The following is a 22,480-nucleotide window of genomic DNA, read 5'->3' as shown; positions in this document are numbered from 1 at the left end:
AAGGATATTGAAAATGAAGTAACATTGCCGGTGGCTTCATAACCTTCAAGCTTAATGTGTTTGGCTTTCAAGCTGCCTAAAAACAATTGCTTTCCAAATATGTAATTTGGATCTTTGAATGAAAATTAAGATGTGAGAAGTTTAGTATCTCTCTGTTCAAGGTATGTTTTAAATATTACACGTATTGCTAGTATGATTAATTTGCAATACTGTCCTCTATAGAGAGAGAACCTGCAGGGGGGCATTCTTCACCAATATTCACAATAATAATCCTAGATAAAGGCACAGTGCTTTTGATAAGTGGAAAACAAGCAAATGATCATGTGAGGAAACAACACTAGGGCAGGTTGTCAATTTGTGACTCTTCAATTCACACAGCAGGCATTCATGTTATCTTTATGCATTAGTTGGAGCCTTAAGGATTGCTAGTTTCGGTGAGTTAGCCTGCTTACCCAGCTGCTAATTCATGCATAGTGTTAGTTCAGAGATCAGAAATAACGCTGCTTCAAGAAATTCTACCTGGAAGGAGGGGGAATATATTTTTGTAATCTCTGGCTCTGCTTCCCGAGCCCTGTTTGACTAGGTGCTGTTCCATTCGTGAAAGTGGGAGCTAACGACTCCCAGGGCTGCTTCTCTCTGTGTTCTGTGCTGAAGCTGCTGCACAATTTAAGTAGCTCTTCATGGGTCAAACTGAGAACCAGTGCCAAGCTCACAGGGAAGAACGGGGGGTGTGTATTTTCTAGCTAAGAGGTGAAACCCCATTGGTCTTGACTGTATTTTCCCAGTCCTCCGAAAACTAATTCCATTGACTTAAGTGTGTTCCACGGTAGACTTTCGGTTTCTAACTGGGTTTTATAAATCCTGTGGCAGATAGTACAAATCCCAAGGATCGTTTTATCAGAGGGATCTCTCAAGCTGGTTTTTTTTCTGAAATATGTTTATTCTCTGCCCTCCCATGAGGGCGTTCGGCTTTGCTACCCAGTTGCACCCTGCTTGGGCTTGGCTGCATGGGTGGGAGCTCCGTGGTGATGGATCCACAAACAGCTGCTGCAGTCTGAAGCTCTGGCACCCTGTGGAGCTTCAGTCCTCTCTGTCCCAGAATTCTGCTGCCATCCTCTTCCATTTATTTGTCTTGTTTGCCACCTGCACCTTCCCTCCCAAACAGTCCTGTTCCTGAATAAGTGATGATAAATTTAATTTACTGTCTATCACTGGGATCCCTGACTGATGTTCGGAAGCTCAGTCAACTGTTGTGGGAGATGGATGGGGAGGTTTGTTTAAGCAGAGATTTGCATGAACATGCTGTAGGCGTCGGGGTATAATTGGAGAGTAACCAAAAAATTTGGAAAGTCTCAAGTGGCTGGGACCAAATGCCGGGGTGACCTTAGTGATGTGTTTAGGCGTCAGTAACTGTTGAGCTTTCCTGCAGATTGCCTCAGGACCTGCTTGCCTGAGGAAATTGTTTCAGCTGAGGTGGTAAAACATCATAACACTACCTCTTGTCCTCAGGCCCTGTTAGAAGTGTGCCACCGCTTGTCTTCCCTGCATGCTAATTCCTCCCTGCCTTTGCTGCGGGTCTGATAGCCATGGTGGAGGCTCTTTGAGACATCATGGAAGGGGAATGTGTGACTGGAGAGCAGAAATGAAACGTGAAGCTGCAGTGCCTCTCAGACAGTTGTGTGTGGTGGATGCATTGTAGCTAGTGAGTATGTGTTGTTAATTTACAACGTAAGCAATGAAGTAACATTCTGTTTTTCAATCTGATCTTGGAGTTGCAGCATCTGTGACCGTATGGCCCGTCCAACACAGCAAGGTTCAGTGAGCCCATGCTTTGCTCCTGAGTTTTACCTTCTGCGCTTGTGAGAGCTTTACAGCTTGCAGCATAACCTGGGGTGGCTGGTGGGTCGTACTAAAGTGGGAAAAACTTCCTGAAAGTAAAGTTAGAATTATTTAAGTCTGAGCAGGGATAATGGGCTTTTTAGCGCATCCTAATGAGAGGAAGAGTTCAGGCAGAAGTGATAATGTATTTCTAGTTAATCCGCTAAAAGGGCCAGCAAAGGATAATCAAACCAAGGCATGTTTTTTTACCCAGTTTTAGGTATTTCAGCACAAGCTAGCATAGGCAGTTGTGTGATTGTTCCAGCCACCCGAATATATCAGCTGTGTATGCTGGCACAGCGCTGTGCTAAAGCAGCTCTATAGCTGCTGGCTCACAGCTGGCCCTCATTCATCCTGCTCGAAGCACAAGCGGAGTAAATGAGCAGCTGTTTGCCCTCGACATTGTAGACGTACCCTCTGGCTTCATTCTTATGGATAAACAGAGTGGTTTGAGGTTGGTGGGGTTTTTTGGTTGCTTTTTTTTTGTTTGTTTTGTATTTTTATGAAATGTTTTTAATTCTTACTATATTTGTCTTTTTACCAAAAAAACCCAAACCACCAAAAACCAACCCCCCCCCCAAAAAAAAAAAAAAAAAACACACAATAGAGCAGCTGGAAGATTTCTGTGTAAAAGGCCATATGACTGAAGAATTCTGAAGAATGAGAATTCTTATTCTGACTGACATGGGCTCAGTGGTAACTTCTCCCTTTTTTTTTTTTTTTTATTTTTAAATCTAATTTCAGAAGCTTTTGCCACCCCAATGAATCATTTTGACTGTGGGTAAAAAAAGCCTATGCTGTAAGTTTTGACTACCACTTTCTTACTTATTGCCTATGGAAACTTCCAGAAAAGTCTTCTAGTAAAACAAGAGTGGCAAATTTTGTTCCTTGATGTAGCACAAAAAAAACCCAACCCATGAAAAAAAAACCCTTTTAATTCATGCAAATAATAAAAAGGTAACATTCTGGGTCATATTGAGCAGAAGAAATTTTTTTGCATATTAGTGGTAGCTGAACAGAATGTACATGTGCTGAGAATGTGGGTCTTATGGGACATCTGAGATTGTAACACATAGTCAGGTGTCTTTTCTATATAATACATACTGAGGATATATTTGGATATGCATTTTTTTATTTTATACTTTTATCAATGAGCTGGTATTAATGTATTTAGCGTTATATATGAGTCCAATGTGAATTCTTTATACCATTTGAACCCTTTGTACCATTTCATTCTAGGCTAAAGCATTTAATTTTGTTTTTATTAATGACTTACAGTATTCTAGACGGTTCAGGTTCTGACATTCGTTACATGTGGTACTACTTCAGTCTGGAGTGATTTCTTCCAGTTTCACCACTTAATATTGCTAGCTCTTTAAATAAAGCCCTGCATTCCTGGCCTTTCAGGGAAACGTATCACTAATTTTTTCAATGGATTCCCCTCCCAAATTTAGAATGAAATATCCACACGCTAATTCACTAAGCAAAAGCATCCTGTCTGGATGCATATTGGCTGATTCCCAGAAGAGAGGGCGACCAAGCTCAGAGGTGGTTGGAGATGTCTTAATGTGCTGATGAGTTTGGAGGCAGCTCTTGATGCTAATGCAGACCCTGGGCACTAGCTACCACTGAGAAATCTTTATTCACTGAAGTACTCGGTGGGTAAAATATTTTCTCTTCCTCGTAAATAAATAAATAAATGATGTGTAATTTGCTGACACAAACTATTTGCTTAAAATAGGCAATAGGCCTTGGGGAGATATTTATGATACAGGCTAGATTGACTTCAGCAAGCAGCAGCTGGTGCTTCAACACTGCTTGGTGTTGGAAAGATCTTCCGTACTGCAAGGTAAAGAGGCAGAAAATGCAGCTGTATCTTTCTGGAGCTAATTTTAAAAAAGCAATGAGCTGGTAATTACCACTTTTCCCAGCTGGTCTTTATGAGGGTAAAAGGTTTAATCATAGATCGGGGATGGAAGAGGAAAATACTAAGCAGGCTGCACACCAGCATTAATAAACATACCTCCTGGAGATACTTAGAAATTGAAGCTCTTGTTGGCTGGGAGGAGCTGGGAATGAAGATTACCTCCAGAAGGTTATCTGACAGTCCTTGGGGCCTTCCTATAGGATTTTCCTCAGGAAGGCTCTGCGATGAGGGTCTGGTGCTGGCTGTGTACCCTGTGGGCTCATCCTGCTCAGTACGATCTTCCCAGGCCCCAGGGGAAGGAACTGAGCTGAGCTCGTCCTGGAAAGGTGCAAAATAAGGGGAATATTCTGTGGAGTTTTTTTCAGTCAGCATCTCGTTTCTGCTTGATTCATACAAATAACTTACAAGCCCAATTAACGCAACTAAATATAAATATTTTTGCACCCATTTAGGTAATGTTTGGCTCTATTTATAAGCAAGAGCATCTTGCAAGAGCTTCTTTTTGACAAGTAAATAAAAAAGTATAGAGAGTGCTAGTGTGTTAGTTAATTTAACCATGCTTCATTAACTCTTCCAAAATACCAGGTCTTAGGTAATAACGAAACCAAAAAGTAACAATAGAGTAGGTGTGGTAGGAATAACTTCAACTTCAGGGGTGCAAGAAGCTGTTGTTTACTTCCTTAGTTGATAGAGGAAAAGAGGATAAACCTGTTTGGTTTTAACATTAATTTCAGGTTTTTAACTATTGTTTTTGTAGTGATATGAAGGGTAATAGGAGAGAAGAGCAGTCATATGTTAATGTACTGGTCTTAGGGTCAATTCCGACTTGCTAACTTTTCTGATATGACTAATGGGAAATGGTGTCAGACCCATGTCTACTTCAGGCTTTGATTTCTGCAAATCATAACCCCATCTGTGATTTCTGATGAAGGTTTTTGATAGTTCTGCCTGTAAAAAAGTAAGAAAGTTGTTTTGGTTTGGGTTTTTTTGCGAGCTTTTAAAGTAGCACCTTTTAATATGGCCTTTGCATACTTAGTTTGACATATGATTATTCTCTTGATTGACTTTGTTGATGACATATCAATCTAAGTTGGCTGAATTTGACACCTATGTATTGAATGATAAAAGAATATTTTGCTCTTGTTGAGAAACAATAACTTATTATGCCTGATATAGCAAAATGAATTCAAATCACTTCAAAATATGTTTCACTTCATCTCTTGATTACTTAAATCAAAATAATAGAATTGCAGTAAAGAACTGGGGCCCAAGTCTAGCAATTTATATTTGCCTTGGTAAAATTATTTCATTTGTTATGATCATGAGACCCCACCTGCACACCTGCAGTACTGTGTTCAGCCCTGAGGCTCTCAGCTTAAGAAGGACACGGACCTGTTGGAGCGAGAACAGAGGAGGCCATGAAGGTGGTCAGAGGCTGGAGCATCTCTCCTGTAAGGACAGGCTGAGAGAACTGAGGCCGTTCAGCCTGGAGAAGAGAAGGCTCCAGGGAGACCTTCCAGCAGCTTCCAGTACCTAAAGGGGCCATCAAGAAAGCTGGGGAGGTTTTTTACAAGGGCATGTAGCAATAGGACAAGCAGGAATGGTTTTAAGTTGAAAGAGGGGAGATTTAGATTAGGTAAGAGGAAGAAATCCTTCCCTGTGAGGGTGGTGAGATGCTGGGATGGGCTGCCCCGAGCAGCTGTGGGTGCCCCATCCCTGGCAGTGCCCAAGGGGCTGGACGGGGCTGGGGGCAACCTGGGCTGGTGGCCGGTGTCCCTGCCCATGGCAGGGAGTGGGACTGCGTGGTCTTTAAGGTCCCTTCCAACCCAAACCGTTCGGTGATTCTATAACTTCTCAGTTAAGTTTCCTGAGGGTAAAATCTTGAAGTAGGATTCCATGATGCGCAGTGATGAACACACACAGAGCTGAAAAGGCCGCTCCTGTCCCAAGTCTTGCAGTTGAATTGGGTCCGGGGATGTCAAAGGTGAGCTGTTCTCTGTGTGAGGGGCTCTCGGGTCGTATGCCTTGCTATCCTGGGTGGATGTCTATCCTAGGCAGGTGATAGACTTTATAACGGGGCAGCCAGAGGCCTCATCCTGTGCCCAGTGGGACAGAACAGCACTCAAGGTATCCTTGAGAACTGGGTTGGGGCCAGTTTGGCAGGAGTCAGATTTCCCTTCCTGGAAGTGGAAGCTGAGTATTTGCTGTGATGTGAGAGCCTGGGTCCATCAGGGACCTGGAGTCACAGGACTTGCAGTAAATTCCGTACCGTTCCCCTCAGCGTGTCTGTGCTCTGTGAGAGGGACCGGCAGCTTCTCCTTCAGGGTTCGCGTTTATTCCTGGCTGTGAGCAGAGGCCAAGCCAATACATCACATTTCCATAACGCTGAGTTGAGCTAAGGGAGTCAGATCCAGCCCTGGTTTGCAGTATCAATTCTTCTCTTTCCATGCATGATTTTAGGTGTGCAGAGTCCCTTCGTTTAATTAAAAGATTGACTTAGTCATATGCAGCCACTGAACCGTAGGCAAAACCCTCACAGTGTGAATTCTGTGCAAGGAGAAAGATATTTTTAAATATTTGTTCATCATCACCTGTTGTATTGAAGTGGGTCCATGCCTGGTTTTGCTTTTCCTTCAGTGTCCATCAAATAAGTAGTGTTTAAAGTCAGCTAGGAAAGAAAATATTAATTCTCTCATATCGGGTGTCTAACAGATGACTATGTGGAACAAACACTTTCTGGTGGTTTTGTCAGCCCAAAGGAACTGAAAGTGCCTTTTCCTGTGCTCTGTGAGAAGGAAACGTGCTAATAGAATGGCATTTAGATAATAGCGCAGCTGATGAAAACTGGGCCATGACAGCAAAGGTGGAAAGGTCAGAAAAGAGAGAGAAAATTATTTCGTTTGGAGGTGAAAGTCATCTGAAATAAGTGATTTCACATTTAAAAGGCCGCCAAGGAGAAAACTGATGAATGTTAACATGTTTTTTATATTGTTTTATTTCATTCTTTTTTCTTTTCTTATTTGTAATGCTTACGTATTCAGGAAGTTGAGGTAGGTTTTTCATTTTTAACTTGTAAATATCCATAGAGTGAATAAAAGTATTTACAGCATATCATAATTCATATTATACTTTGAAGTCTTATGATCAACTGTTAATATTGTTATAAATGAAATGTATTGATACATGTTAATTATTAATGTGTTAATATTGGTTTATTAACATGTTAATATTAAAATGGCGTAATAGTTGTGTATGTTACAGTAGACATAAGGTATTTTAAGCATATTAGTATCTGTCCTAGTAGAAAGCTCAGAAATGCATCGATTTCTGTGCAGTCATTTTTGTCAGGAAGGTGTTTCATTGAATGAGAATGTTAAATCTCTTTAATCATGGCAATTGTATTTGTTTTTTATATATGAATAATGTACATGGAGAGAGAATGATGTACGCCTGGAAATCAGTGCCGTGTTTAGGCACTGTGCATTGCTCTCTCAGCATGCTGGTTTTCTGTTGGAGGAACTCACAGCGAAATGGGTCCATTCAGGGGTGTTAAGAGTTCCTCCTCCTAACAAAAGTCATTTCAGGTTAATGTATAAATTTCAGCACCTTGCAGAGCAGTAGCACAAAGCTCTGTCCATTTTTCAAGTCAGAGCTTTAGGTGGTATTTAAATAAGACATAGATTTTCTACTCAGCCATACCTACAGGGTGAATTTCACCTTTACGGTGTCATAACCATTCAGTTATGCTGGTATCAGTGCTGAAGTGCAACTCTAGTGCTGTATTTTCTGTTGTCCAACTGACATAAGTTATTTTGAACTGCTATTGACCATATTGCTTTAATGTATGTATAATCATTATTTACTCCTGTAAATAATAATGAGTTTTATGTATTGAAAATCTCAAAGGTTTTCTCTATTCTACTTTTCAGGGTTTGTTCCATATTTTTTCTTGTGTATTTTCCTGCGTTATCATACTGTAGTTTCAGGCATCTTCTAAAATAAATAGAGTTTCAATTTTCAAAAAGGAATACTGAACACATCTGCATAAAGGAGAAAAGGAGTTGGTTTACAGAAGAGATAGTGTTTTGTAGGTTTTTTTGTAAAGGAAGGTGCATTTGCTGTAAAATATTCCTTTGACACTGAAATTGAGATAAAGCCCCTTTCCAATCCTTATTTCAAAACTGGTTCCATATGCCACCAGCATAAGAAATCTTTCTTGGGATTTGAATTATTTAACAGTTTCTGATGCTGAAAACCCAGCAGCAAAGCAACACCTAGGAAAAAAAAACATATAGGCAGGCAAAAATAGAATATTTTGATGCTGGAAAAAAATTATTCTGCTCAAAAAGCTTAAAAGCCAGCACATTCTGAAAAGTGATTAATGCTTGGTGAATTTAGCAGTACATCGTAATCAATTACAAAGCATTGTATAACCATGACAGGGGGTTTGTATTAGCAAAGCTGTGGAATTCAAAGGCAAGCCTGCAATTCTGTTTTGGGTGCCAAACCCAATACTTCTGATGAAGAAGTATAGATGCTTTTGATGTATCTGAAATAAATCGTGAATAATAGTCTTTGTTGTTATGGGACATCATCACTGTCCATGAAGTCAGTATAGGCGCTGAGCATGAATATACTTGGAGAAAGAAAATGCATTTCTTCCTGACAGTCACGCAGAGTTGCTTCCTGGCCTCTTTGTTAAGGGGGCGCTTGCCCACCCCCTGCCCCCCGAGCAGGCAGAGGAGAGGGAAGCAGCCCGCGGTTCTCTGCGCTGGAAACGTTAGTGCTTTCTGCTCCTGCTGGCCGTAGCCTTCGGAAGGGAATGTGCTGCCATGAGGTGCATCTCCTGGTGTTCAGCGAGGGAACGGAGAGGCCCCACTCCTGTTACAGCCCCGTGGGCTGCTCTGAACCCAGACAGACATGCTGGCTTCCAGGTTTCCCAAATATTCCTGGTTAGGGTGACCAGATAGCATGAGACCATGTGAAAATCAGTGTATTGGAGAGAAACAGTAAACAAAGCCCAACGAAGAAATCATTTAGGTGTCTTATTCACACTGATGGGTTTTGAGTTACTCTTCTGGCAGAAAAAGAAATCTGGATGTCATTCTAGACAGCTTGATAAAGACATCTCTTCAGTGGCAGCCCTCAAGAAATGCATACAGAATACTGGATATATTATAAAGGAAGTAAAGTTTAACATGCAGGAAAATATCACAATGTTAAAGAAATCTTCCATGCTTTTTCACTTCAAATACACTATTCTGTTGTTACCACCTCCTCTTAAAGAGGACACAAGTGAGATGTACAGAGTATGCTGAAACCAAATATAACAGTTGGACTTGAATCCCAGTTCTTCAGAGCCGGGTTGATGGAACTCTGAAGTGGGGGAAATATCATGTAAATATTTGCTCAGTGCATAGAACACAAATTGATCCAATGCACAGAAGAGGTTTCTACTCTTTCTGCAGAAGGACTCATTTGCAACAGAATGACCATTTGGCTGGGTACTCTGACAGTTGCTACCTTCTCCAGTTTAAACTCCAGTCAGAATTATGTAAAACTGAACCACAAGACTCACAGCAGGATTATATCTTTACATCAGATTTAAGAAGTTTTTAAAAAATTGATAGTGGGAACAATGACAAAAGTGCTCCTGGATGTTATTGTACTTTAAGTATAATGCTTATGATGCTGTTGCTGTGTTTCTGTACATTCACAACGGCGGGACTGACATGTGTCCAAATGGATCTAAGTATTTTTTGATTTATTTTGCTGACCTTTTGCCACACCGGGATGGTATGGATCATGTTGTTACCTGAACAATATGCTTTTATCTTTGTTATCAAAAGTTGTAGACTGATAAAAAATAATGCAGAATTTTCAGAAAAATATTTAATAATGGGCATACTTTGAAAAACAATTCAGAAGAAAACTTCAAGGTACTGAATTAATGGAATTTCCTATTCTTTAATTTCTAACCTGCGTTTACTACTCTTTAGGATACAACCTGTTGATAGTCTTATCTGATTTGGCCTAAATATGTTAGGATTAAAAGATGAGTTGATTCATTTGTAGTTTAGTTATGTAAATGATTATATTTTTCCTGAGTTTCCTTTTCTTTTCTCCCCATTTAGGATGATTATTTCAGAAACTGGAATCCAAACAAGCCTTTTGATCAAGGTAAAGTTATTACTCATTTTGCAATTGTCTTCTGCTATTTCATGATATCCCTATATACTTTATGCCTTTCTTCCTCCCCCTGTCCCATGCATTAGTGAAGAGCTATATTCATGCTTATATCTCGTTCCCAATTTAGTCACAGCTTGAGGTGGTTTATGTGTAAGGGTTTGACTCATCTCTGTTTTTCAGCCACATTTTTTAATCCATATCCATTCCAATTTATATTCAGTGATGATATATATGCTTAGATTCTCTGTAACCATGAATCTTGGTCTAACATGCAATGTAAAACAGATATGTTCATGTACATTTTCGTTCATGTACATTTTCTTTCATGTTAAAAACTTTCCTAAATGAATGTCATTAATGTAATTACTGCATTTCCTAACACTTAAGGGGCCAAGTCTTTGAAGCCAGTTGTAACGTATGAATTTCAGAGTTGGTTTTTTTTTTTTTTAAAATGGTGTTGTGTATGTGCTGTTGATGCAGATACAGATTCTGTAAATGACATTTTATGCTTTGTCTCGGTGAGTTTTTAAGTTATGGCAGTACTTCAGCAATTTCCAGGCCATCTACCAAAGGATAGGGAAAAACACCCCAAAAAACTCTATATTGTTGTGTCCAGGATAGCACTGGAAACAAGTCATGCCAGGAGAAGGAACTACAAATTGAACAGCTTAAGAGATGTCAGACAGCAACTTCCCATCAAGCATCCTCTGCTTTGTGTTCATAGCTAGGAAAAAATAGTTTCAGATAGGATGGTAAGACACATTCACTCTAAATGTCATAGATGAACATTGCTGGAAATACTAGTAGCCCAGATGTTGCTAGGTGTGGTGGGTTGTATTTGATACTTAATGTCTTGTCAGTAAAACACACTGTATGCAAAGAAATCTCAGCAGTCCACCCTCTGAAAGACAGAGTAGGTAGTGCAAGCTGATAGTATGCCATAATTCTGTCCTTAAAGTCAGGATATTGTACTTGAACTTTACTGTTTGTTATATTTGTCACTCTGACACTAAGATTCTGTAAGAGTCCATAGTGGAGCACCCTCAAAAAGTGTAATATTAAACCATTTGGGTCTTAGATTTCATTGTTTCTTAAAGCTTTCTATAATGTTTTGGTGGTTTGGGGTTGTGTTGTTTGTTTGGGTTTTTTTCAGGACAAATGTAAAAAACTAGAATTAGCAGAGCTTCTTTTGATTTGGTAGAGCCAGTTATCAGCAGTTTGATTTGTGGAGATAACAACACACAATATAAAGCGTAGGTTGGTTAGGTTCTGGGTTTGCCTTTTGACAGTTGCTCATTTTTTTTTCTCTTTGTAATGTTTGGTGAAGCTCATATAACTCCTGCGTGAGAACACGTATGAGACGAGGATATTACAGCTGCACAATCACAGGTAGATGTGTAGCCTTTTTCCACTGCTTAAGGCATTTTTAGGATCCTGGATTTCTTTAACTCGCTTTGGTTCATTATTCAACATCACGTCTCTTAAATTGTAGAACAGCAGTGCCTCAAATTTTATTCAAAATGGTGTTCTACAGTTTCAATCCACTTATACTCTGAAATTGGAAGGGATTTTAAAAGATGTTATCTTAAAGTCATTTAGAAAGGAATGATCATGTACCTGGTAACTCCAATACAAATGAGCTTCAGTCACGCAGACCCACTGCACAGTCGTCCTCTGTTTTGGATCCTGTGTCAAAGTTAAGTGCCATTCAAGTAGTGTGAGACGTACTTTGCCCTTCAGAATGTGAAGTGGCTCTCTGGATATATAACTCTTGTGATTTTACATTCAGAAAAGGTATTCCTGCAAGAAAATTGCTTAAGCAAATTGTTGAGCTGGCAAGTAGCTCATGGTGGAACAGTCACAGTGTGGTACGCAGAGGGAAACAACAAATCAAAACGTGCATGGCCTTCTCCAAGCATGGCATGGCTGGTGTCACTGGGATTTAACCAGTGGGTAATGGTTAAAGAATATTAGAAAATATCAGTGTTTCATAATTGACCAATACTTCAGTTAGTTTTTAAGTTTTTAATAACTGTTTAAAAAAGAAAAAGCAGCAAGTCATGTTACAGACAAACATTTTGATGCCTCTGGAAGTCAAATAGTATGAAATTATACTTGTGAATCATACCACAAATGAGAGCAAAGAGCAAATTGGTTAAGAAGGAGAAGGAAGGGCATGAACAAATGAATGAAGGGGTAGCTAGATAAATGACAGTTCAGCAGAGGAGATGAAACCACAATGCTTTCTTTATTTGCTTTCGATTTCAGCTTTGGCAGTCATTTATTTTACAAACAGGAGTCATAAGAGGGAGCACCTTGGCCGATCAGAGATTTGAATTTTCAGAATTACTAAAGTGTTTAGGAAGAAAATACCCATTAGAATTCTCTGAAGGTGCTTTTGAAAATTTCACTTTACACCTATTTCTATGTTTCATTGCCAGACATGTTCCTTTTATTATCTGTAGGTAGCTCCCAGGAATATCACTGGGGGCTTGTACATGTTAGAGCTGAAGAGTGTAGATTGTCTCTCTTTATGGAAATGGAACTTCAGTGTCAAAGGAAAGGGAAAGATGATGGTTTTTGTCAAAGCATATATCCACAGGGATTTTCAAAGGCATTTGAGGGATTTAGGATTACAAATCCTATTGACTTCAAGTGGAATTTATGGCCCTACCACTTTCAGAGGCCTTGTGGCCCTCTGTCTTCCCAAGAGGAAAAACAAAAAAGTAAATCCTGGCGAAATATTGCAAAAAGATTTTGAACTGACATGCTTTAAAACTGTCTTGTTCATTGTGTTACTGAGATTTCTGACTCTGGGCAAAACCACAAATCGTTTTAGAGAATCTGAAATCAGACGTGGATATCTGGAAGCAATACAAACAGTCATACATCTGTTAAAGATTACTGTCTCTTTACAGAGAAAAGAATCATTTCTCTTTCATTCTAAAATTTCTTCAAGACTATGGATAGTCTGTTGTCAGAAAGCAGAATGCAGACTAGGTGCTACTCCAAGCGTGATGCTCTGCCTTGCGGAGATCTGTGCAGCACTTTTGTTTCATTTAAATCTTACAGATGGATTTTATTTGGCCAATAGCTCATTCTTTTTGACAAAGACAACACTACTTTTGGCCATGGTAAAAATCACACTGACTCAGACGTTAAAATAGCCACTCATACCTTTCTAAAGAGATTTCATACGCAAAAATTTCCCTTAGGAAACTGTTACTTAGTCTGAGCAACCTGGTCAAGCGCCCAGCGTGTCTGCCCATGGCAAGGAGATTGGAACCACTTGATCTTTAAGATTCCTCCCAAACCAAAACATCCTAAGATTCTATGAATCTCTTTTCTAGGTCTTTTCCGCCATAGGTTTAGTATCTGTCATTATCCATGCAGAGAAAAAAGAATTGTCAGAAGAATTTGTCCTAGATCTGTTATGCAGAGCAAGCTGCAAGAAAATTGTTTCATCTGTCTTTGGTCTTCTCCATTCTCCCAGCCCTGACATTTTTTTCCATGTTGCTCCTTTTGGCCTTGGGGTGTTTAAATGCCCTCTGCGCTTTTGTATGATTTTGGAGGTACAAAAGCTTTTATTTTGTATTCCTTGGGGTTCTTACATCCAGAGAGCCTGTGCAGATCCTGCAGTAAGGAGCCCTAGCTTGCTGCTGTGAATTCAATAGCAGCTCTCTGTTTTCACAACACAATTGTTAGAGAGATACCCCAAAAGAAAATTTTAATCTCACAACACCAAGGTTCTTCCTACAGTAACTGAGGAGAAAAAACTTCTTCCAGTGGGTGAATGAAAGCAAGACAACTGCCTTCTCTCTGGGTTTAAGGGAAATCTGAGCATCACTCAGCTAAAGCTGAGAACCCATTCTTTGGGACAGCTTTACAAGTTGTTAATGTTTAAAACCTATTTCTCAATTCTAAATCTAAAATCATGTTTGAATATTCTAAAGGTGAAGTCTTTCCATGGAAGCCAGAGTGCAGAATCACAATGAAGGAGCTGGGAGGGCAGGGTTTAGGAGTAATGGAAGGTGGCTGGTACCTGCCAGAAGTCATCTCACAAAGGCAGCTGGAGGATTCAGTAAGTTTAACAGATTTCAAAACCAACAGTTTTGAAAACCAGCAGAATTCGGCTTCCAGTCTTGTACTTAATTTGCATATTTTAAGGAAAAGTCTGCTGGGTCCAACCAAATCTATATTCTTTTCTAAAAAAAACCAAAGCTAGCTTTATTCAGCAGATTGAATTATTTAATTATGCATTTAAAAACAATAGCAGTGTAATCAAGCTGTCTGCTTTCTGCTTGCAGTGCAGAGAGAAATATCTGCATGTGTCTCAGGAAAAGAAATAGGTGGAAAAGCATACATGACTTCCACTGAAACAACCCCTAGAGAGTCACACGAGGTATCTTTGCATAACATGCCTTTCCAGGGGAAGTCAGCTTGAATGGTTCAGCTGCATCTTAGAGGGTACTTGAGTGATCAGAGTTTATTTTTAGCCTAGCTGCCAGCCCAGCTTTTTATTCATCTTGAACCCAGGAGAAACCAATACAACGGTGAGCATCTTGCCGACTGAGCCAAGCTAACGAGGCATTTGGACTGCAGAAGGCAGGAGAGCATATAGCCTGAAAATGATTGATAGTCATTAATATTGAACTCCATTCTGTCAGAGTTGCAGAAGAGTGGAAGGAGCAAGTTAGTCAGGATTCTAAAATATGAATCAAAGTGTTGGGGGTTTTTTTCTGACAAGGTCATTTGAGAGATCTTAAGGAGCTTGACAGCTAACTTGGCATACTTTCCTAGTCTTCTCCATCTACATTGGATGAAGAAAAGAGGGAATCGGGGAGAAAGTTTAGCATAGTATTCTCACATCGGAGATTTTGGTATGGTAATTAAATGTGTCTGATATTCTGCACCTATTCAAACTTGCCAGAAAATGAGCTTATTAAGACTTTATGTATTAACTGTTAAATAAAAAAATAAGTTTGTTATTGAGAATTTCTGCTAAAAGCCACCTCTTAATAGCTCTAGTATATTCTTCTACAGACAAATAGATATTAATTTTTCTGATGAGATGCTCAAGTAAGAGCACATTTTGTTAGGTGAAAAGTTGCTGGAAAACATTTTGGAATGGTGTCCAGTTATTTGCCACATGGCTTTTTTTAAAGCATCGTTATCCAGAACATTGGAACTACGGAATTAATGGGATGTTCTTTGTATTGCATATACATAACCTCTGAATCCAAAAACGTTTAGACCATTGAGCTGTCATTGTTATTAATAACAAACCTGTAGAAGGACATGGGGCGGGGGGAGGGGGCCAGAGAGCAACTTAATTCTATTGCAGTGCTGAGCTTTTTCCCAAGGAGCTGGCTGGGAGCGTGGTATCATCTCACCTATCACTGGTGACAGCAATCTCAAGTGTTCCAAGCTGCTGGACTTCTCAGGAAAAGATGCTCACTATTAGAAATAGTTGGAATTTCCCCCTTCTCTTCCAGTATTTATTTTCACTGTCTTTATTCCCAGTCCTGTTCCACAGTAACTGAGAAGTCTGGACAGGGATATTATTTCTCAGGGCTTTCATTATCTACCCTGTGGGGGGGAATTAAAAAAAAATAAATTCAAAATTCCAAAATCGCTTTTCCACTATTCTGTGTAAAAATTTTCATCTGCCTGAATGGGACGTATCGATGAGTGATGCCAAGGTCAGACATGCTTGTGTAGACTTGATTATCATTATTAATTTACAGACGTGAACTCTCCATCTTTGCAAAGAATTCCTCTTGAGCACTAATGAAAGTTTTAACTGGCAAAATACCTTCACTTTTGAAGAGGGAAGTGCTGCTTTGGAGTGGATTGCAGCCTCCAGCATAGCATCGCCCATGACTTTCACAGTCCAGAAGCCCCATGGAAGTGAATTTGTCAGATTTAGAGCTTATCTTGAGATGAATGTATTGGTATTCCTGCTTCCTCTGCTGTGTTGAATTGTACCGCTCTCTTTCCAGTGTCTAACTGGCAAATCCAGACTCCAGAAATGGCCTCCTGCAGCTGTGCAGAATAAAGTTTGCCTAGAATTCATAAGCCTTCCAAAACAGAAAGGATGATAATGGGAAGCCTGTGATGCAGGATGAAAATCATAGAACCTGCAATTATTTTTGAACATGTAATTTTCTGTTAGCCCAGTTAAGATGTTCTTTCAGAAAAGCCTGAATAAATTCCTTTCAGAGAGTTGTTTAGTACTGTACACATCTCCAGCCACAAATATATGTTAGTTTTATTATAAATGTTTTCTATTACTGTGCCTCAGATGGCAGATTTCAATTGAATAACTTATTTTGCAATTTATTTTTTGACTGTGGTTGAATTAGTTTTAGAGCCTTATTCGTAGGACAACTGCACATGAATTATGTTTGTAGATCTTCAGTAAATCAGTACAATTTTAAAACATGCTAACTGAATCAACAGAAGACAATCACTGAGACGCAGCACATGAAATACGCTGTCTTCCATCAAATGCGTGTCAAGTACATATGGCTGCTTATATGTGCCAAGCAGATGCACATGGTTCTCTTTACGTGCTAGGAGGGTAATATTAAATTCCTTTTTAAGCTTGTAAGCAACCACTTTTGCTATTAAATATGGCATCAGAAGTGGCAGAGATGGGGTCCCCGTCTATGACTGTATTATGGCTGATGTGCTTTGAACTAAGGCAGTGATCGATAGATTGTCTTCTAGAATTTTATTAACCCTTGGGGAGCACTTGTCAGTTTTGTCAGTAATGGTGCTGGCTTTCTTTTAATATCTCTTATGTCATTGACTGTAAAGCAGAAATTATTTTGAAAGGGAAATTCAGTCTTCCCCATGCTTATCTAGCTCTCATTTAATTAAATAAATCTTTGGGAATATTTCAAGGCCCAACCCTGCTCTCATTGGCATCACTTAGTGAGCAGGGATCTCCTTCCCTTTGCTTCAGTATATAGGAGTTCATTTTTTGGAAACCTACCTAAACCTTTAAAAATGAAGTGTGTTTAGAAATACATGCCTGCAAATCTTCCTTCCTTACTTGCTGCAAGAGAGACCTCAGTGTATCATTCAAACTAGCGACTTCGGTTTATATTCTGATTTAACAAGGCCAAACCAATCAGGGGCAAAGTCTTCAGCTTTGAAATACTATTTGACTTAAGTATTGGATGGTGTAGTAGATTCATACTGCATGTCAAATTGTGTTTTAAATCACTAGCTAGGCAGAAGAGTAATTTGCACAGTATTTAAACATGTTTTTATGCTTCTGAGTTAATAGGTGATTAATAACTGTCATTTGATTCTAAATGGAAAACAGGATCTCCTGTGGAGAATAAAAGTAGAAGGCAGAGTGACAATGGCGGTAAAAAGGTATAATGCAGTAATTTTAGGAAGAGAACAAGATCGAAATAAAGACAAGTTATTTCAAAATCAGATATCAGATAAACTGAGAATGTGTAAGGTGGAAATTAGGGGAAGAAAAATGAGGATAATTTGCATTTCCTCAATGTAGAGGGCACAAACAGGAATTACCCAAAAGCCAAGGCTTGGCTGATGGCGAGGCTCTTGGTGACTGCGGTGGCAGGGAGCTACATGAAGAATGTGCAGGAGCACAAACAGTACCCCAAACTCAGAAATTCAAGTATAACATGAGATATTTGGGCAGGGATGTGAGAATACCATTTTTTTACAACTGTGTTAGAAGAGAAAGTTCAAGAAAAATGACAGCTCACTGCTCAGTGGAGAGAGATGCCTAACACAAAGGCATTGCTGAGAAGGCCAGAGCGCTGTTACCTGCCTGTGCCTTGGCTTTCGCTTAAAGGCCAGCTGAGAGCAGGTGGCGATCATAGCTAACGTCTTCGGCTGAAGGGTAGGATGCTGGATTAGGGAAAGAACAGGCCTGAGTAAATTAAATATTTGCAAATTGGAAATAGATTGCAAACTGGAATTGATCTAGGGTTTAAGTGAACTGGCTGAAATAACTTTAAAGATACTAAAATTTACCTTTTAAAACCTATGAAATTATAGGAGACTGGGAAAGAAGAAACAGCATGCGTATTTTTTGAAGTTAGAGAAAGGAAGAAAATAGGAAATTCTATCCATAAGTTGAACCTGAAATCCTGAAAAAAAAAGTACTAGAATAAATACTAAAACAAATATTTGTGAGCATCAGGAAGATAATGAGATGAATAAAGCTGGTATGGGTGTCGAACTAAAAAAAATTCTTCTGGGTCATTTACAGGCTGTGAGACTTGGGAGTAAGCTTGACTTTAATAAGGCTTTTCACGTTGAATTACATTATTGTCTTATAAGCAAGTTAAAGAAATATTGTCTAAAAATAATTATGAAGTAGATACAAAATCAGTTGGAAAACTCCATTCTGGTAGTAGCTGTCAATGGTTACATGTCAGGCTGGAAGGATAAATTGAGTAGGGTTCCTTTGTGATCTGTTTTGGGTCCAGTATTCACCATTTTCATTAAACTGTAGATATTGACATTAGTATGCTTATTGATTGTAACACAGCAGTAAAATTCACAGTCACCTTTAGAAATTTATGAAATGACCTGAAAACAAAGGATAAAGTTCAGTCCGGGCAGATGCAAAGTTCTTTAGTTAGGTAAGAATAATCATCTGCACAAAACAAGATGAAAAACAGTCAGATGGTAATAAATTTGGAGAAAAAGGGTAGAGGATCACGGTGGATTACAAATAGAACATGAGTCAACAATGTCATTCTGTTGCAAAAAAAGGCAAATGTTGCACTGGCATGTGTAACTATGAGTAATCCTTCAGTTCTAGTCAGCGCCAGTTAAGACCTTGGCTGGAATATGTTGTCCAGATTTGAGTACCAGGCATCTAGAATAGTGTGAATCCAACTGGAAACTACCCAGAGAAAAGTAACAGAATATGATCAGTCACAGAAAATACATTATGCGAAGAAAGATTGAAAGAGAGGAGCACCTTCTCTGTTGAGAGAAAACAAAACAACAACAACAAGAAAAAAACCCAACAGCCCACAAATTCCATTTTCAAAAGCATAAAATTAACTGCAAAGTGGATAACTTGTTCTCTATCCGTTGTGGATACAACAAGGAGCAGTATGTTTACATTGCAGTGAAGAGGATGAATTTTAGCCTTTGTAATGACGGCAATATTTAAGCATTGGGAGAGAGGTTTTAAAGAGGTTGTAGGGACTGTCTTTGAAGGTGTTGTGACACAGGTTAAACAAATGTCTTGCAGATAATGACACATTGATAGTTGATCTAGCTATGGAGAAGGGGAACGGAATTAGCATCCTTCCCAGAACTACCACTCCAGCACTGTGATTCTGTGACTGTATTTTGATTAATGGAAACCAGCTAATTTCATTGAAAGCACAGAAAAAATGCTGAAGAAGGTATTTTTTAAAATAGATTACCAGTCAGAGCAAAGAAGGGGAAAAAAAAAAGAATCTGTATCCTTGACAGACATTTTGGCACAACCTGGAAAAACAGAGGTTCTTATTTGATGGGAGTAATGTGCATAACCTTCAAGATAGATACTGACCATGGTTGTCACGGGCTTGCAAACCTCCATGAATATAAACAGGGACTGGCAAAAGGCAGCCCATTTTCTCTGACTGCTTCTCCCTATCTCACTGGCTTTCTAATTGTCCTTGTTTTGGCTGCAATAGAGTTAATTTTCTTCCTAGCAGCTGTTAAGGGGCTGTGTTTTGGGTTTGTGCTGGAGAGGGTGCTGGTAACACAGGGCTGCCCAGTCCCTGCTGAGCAGGGCTTACACAGAGCCAAGGGCTCTGCTGCTCCTCACCCCACGCGCCAGCGAGCGGGCTGGGGGGCACAAGGAGCTGGGAGGGGGCACGGCCGGGACAGCTGACCCCGCCTGACCCCAGGGATGTCCCCTGCCATGAGCCTCGTGCTCAGCACATAGAGCTGGGGAAGGAAAAGGAAGGGGGGACGTTCGGAGTGGTGGCGTTTGTCTTCCCCGGCCCCTGTTAGGCAGGATGGAGCCCCGCTGCCCTGGGGATGGCTGAGCACCGGCTGCCCTGGGGAGCAGTGAATCAACCCCTTGTTTTACTTTGCCTGCTTGTGTGGCTGTCGCTTTACCCATTAAACCATCTTTATCTCAACCCACAAGTTTTCTCTTTCACTTTTCAGATTCTCTCCCCCATCCCATCGGAGGGGAGTGAGCAGCGCTGTGGGGCTGAGTCGCTGCCTGGAGATAAACCACAATACTAATAGAGAGTCAGGAGAACTTCCTATGGATGGTTCTGTTCTTGGATATTAGTGGGGCTTTTTGTCCAGGCAGTAATAAAGGTCATGATCTAACCCTAAGGTTAAAGATTTGGATGAAAATCAGTTAACTGTCCTCTTTCAATTCATTAGCTAAAACATGATGATGCATGTGTATTTAGGAATTAAATCTCCTTCTGCTATAAACCTAAGTACCCAGGTCATCAAAACACTAATTGAATCACAGCTATTTTCTTCCTGTCCTTACTGCTTCAGATTAAACATATTTGCATAAAATAATATTATTTCTGCTCTAATCTGATTGCTTGCATTCTAGCTTTGCAGTCCTTGGTCATTTGGAAATTTACTTTAAACTAGGGAATGGTGCAAAGCAGTAGACAGCAAAATGAATAAAAAAAGTTTGCCTATGTATTCTGGTGGTGTTCTGTGCTAAGAAGTTCCCTAAGCATAATGTGTTGAAAATTTTTTATCAGTTTGGTAAGCATTGTTTAGTCATTTAATCATATTCTGTCTTTTCCCTCTGCATCCTCTGTTGCAATATTGAATGGACCTTGCTGCTGGTACGTGCGTTGTCAGCTGTGGCCCAACAGCTCGCTTTAAAGGGCTTGTGGACTGTATGTACATAGTCTTCAAACTGTAGGGACGGGAAAGCTGTACCTGAAGACCATAAGTTGACTTTTACTGTCCTTCTTGAAACCTCTGTTTGAGGATTTGATCTGTTTTATCTAGGGGAGATAAGTTAGCAGCATTATTGTCTTATATATGTGCATCATTGCAGTGCCTCTTTAGCCGTACCAGATGGATGCATACAGGTGAAGTGCTGCCCCAAAATCTGGCACTATTATGTACACTTTAACCACAAGGCAAGACACTAGAATCAGACCCGTAATGTAAGTAGCTTCTGTTCCTGGGATAGCTTTAATTGTAAGCTGTGCAATTGCATCACTTAGTTCCTCACTTGCCACCTTAGCCTTAATAATCAACAACAGATGAACAGAACTCTGTGATAAATGGATGTACAGATAAGCAGTCCTAGGGATCATTGCACTTTACAGCAATCTTTAATGCAATGTAAAGCCAGCATTATTGTAATTATTTTAATGTGATACATCAGTGTTTCATAGAGTTTCTCCTTTCTTTTAATTGCTGGGGTTAAAAAAAATAATCAGGAAATGTGTGTAGTAGTCACTAAGAGCAAATGTATCTTTGCTGTAAAGGTTCCAGCATCTAAGCCTGTTTCTGTGTTCAGTGGGGACCTTTGTAATGACCTTTCATCTATAAAACAAAGCAATGAAGAGTTGCTGACACAGGCTGCAGAAGTCTGCAAAACTGAGAAAGGGAAGAACCCCTGCTTTTCATTGTGTTAAATATAAACATCTAAGAAAAACTGTGTCAGCTTCTCTCTCAGTAGACTATAAAGCTACCTAAGGAACCGGTGTTAGCTAAAAAAAAGTAGCCAAGATTCGTTAGTTCTGTTCTGAACTCTAGCACTAATGGTTTATATGGTTATAGTAAATTCACTCTAACCTGTAGGACCTATTTATCCTCAAAATCCAGATTATATTTAGCTATCTCAAAGGAGAACATGGTGCAGTAATTGTTACTTCTTAAGTTACTTCTGTAAGCAACTTTTCCGTCGCTGATTTTATCGGTCATCACTACTTTGCATCCTTGACATTAGTGGCAGAACTGTAAAATGTCCGTTCTTCTGGAGGTGCCAATGTGTTTGTTTCTCTCTCCCTCCCTCCCATTTTTTCTACAATTTACCTGGTGTACAAGTGATACAAGAGTCACAGGATGATTGTCTGCAGTGTGCCCTTAGAAGGGCATTATATTTTTATGTAGTTTTTCAAGTAGCAGTGCTCTTTTTAAATTCAGGCTTCTCAGCACCCCTTCGCTGTGGTGAATAGCCACAGTGAATATCCAGTGATAGCCATTTGTATAACCAAAAGTCAAAGGCTCTTATTCATCCTCCAGGTTGTCTTTGTTAACTCTTCCACAATTGCTTACTTCAGTAAGCTCAAGTTACTTCAATATCCTTGAGTGTTTAAAAACCTGCGCTTAATTATATGAGGGGTTTCTTCATCTTGTGAGATTCTCAGGTTGCTGACGTAAAAATGCAAGGCTAAAAAAAGTGTGTATCTCCAGCAACACTGAGATTGTCTGGTCCTTCTGCACGCACACCAAGTGGAAGACTGCTTCTTCTAACCCTTCAAA

The 22,480-nt window shown here is 39.7% G+C and overlaps 1 protein-coding gene across 1 annotated transcript in view; it reads left to right on the top strand.

The window, feature by feature from the left end:
• SPOCK1 (SPARC (osteonectin), cwcv and kazal like domains proteoglycan 1) overlaps positions 1-22,480 on the top strand; it is a 324,364-nt gene that overhangs the window by 99,321 nt on the left and 202,563 nt on the right. The window contains exon 3 of the mRNA XM_055719376.1: positions 9,940-9,985. Within this exon, the coding sequence (XP_055575351.1) occupies positions 9,940-9,985 (46 nt within the window). The remainder of the gene's footprint in view (positions 1-9,939; positions 9,986-22,480) is intronic.

This window comes from Falco cherrug, chromosome 8 (genome assembly GCF_023634085.1).
Source record: "Falco cherrug isolate bFalChe1 chromosome 8, bFalChe1.pri, whole genome shotgun sequence".
NCBI classification, from domain to species: Eukaryota; Metazoa; Chordata; class Aves; order Falconiformes; family Falconidae; genus Falco; species Falco cherrug.
The sequence above is the reverse complement of the archived record's forward strand: the minus strand, read 5'-3'. Positions and strand labels throughout refer to the sequence as shown.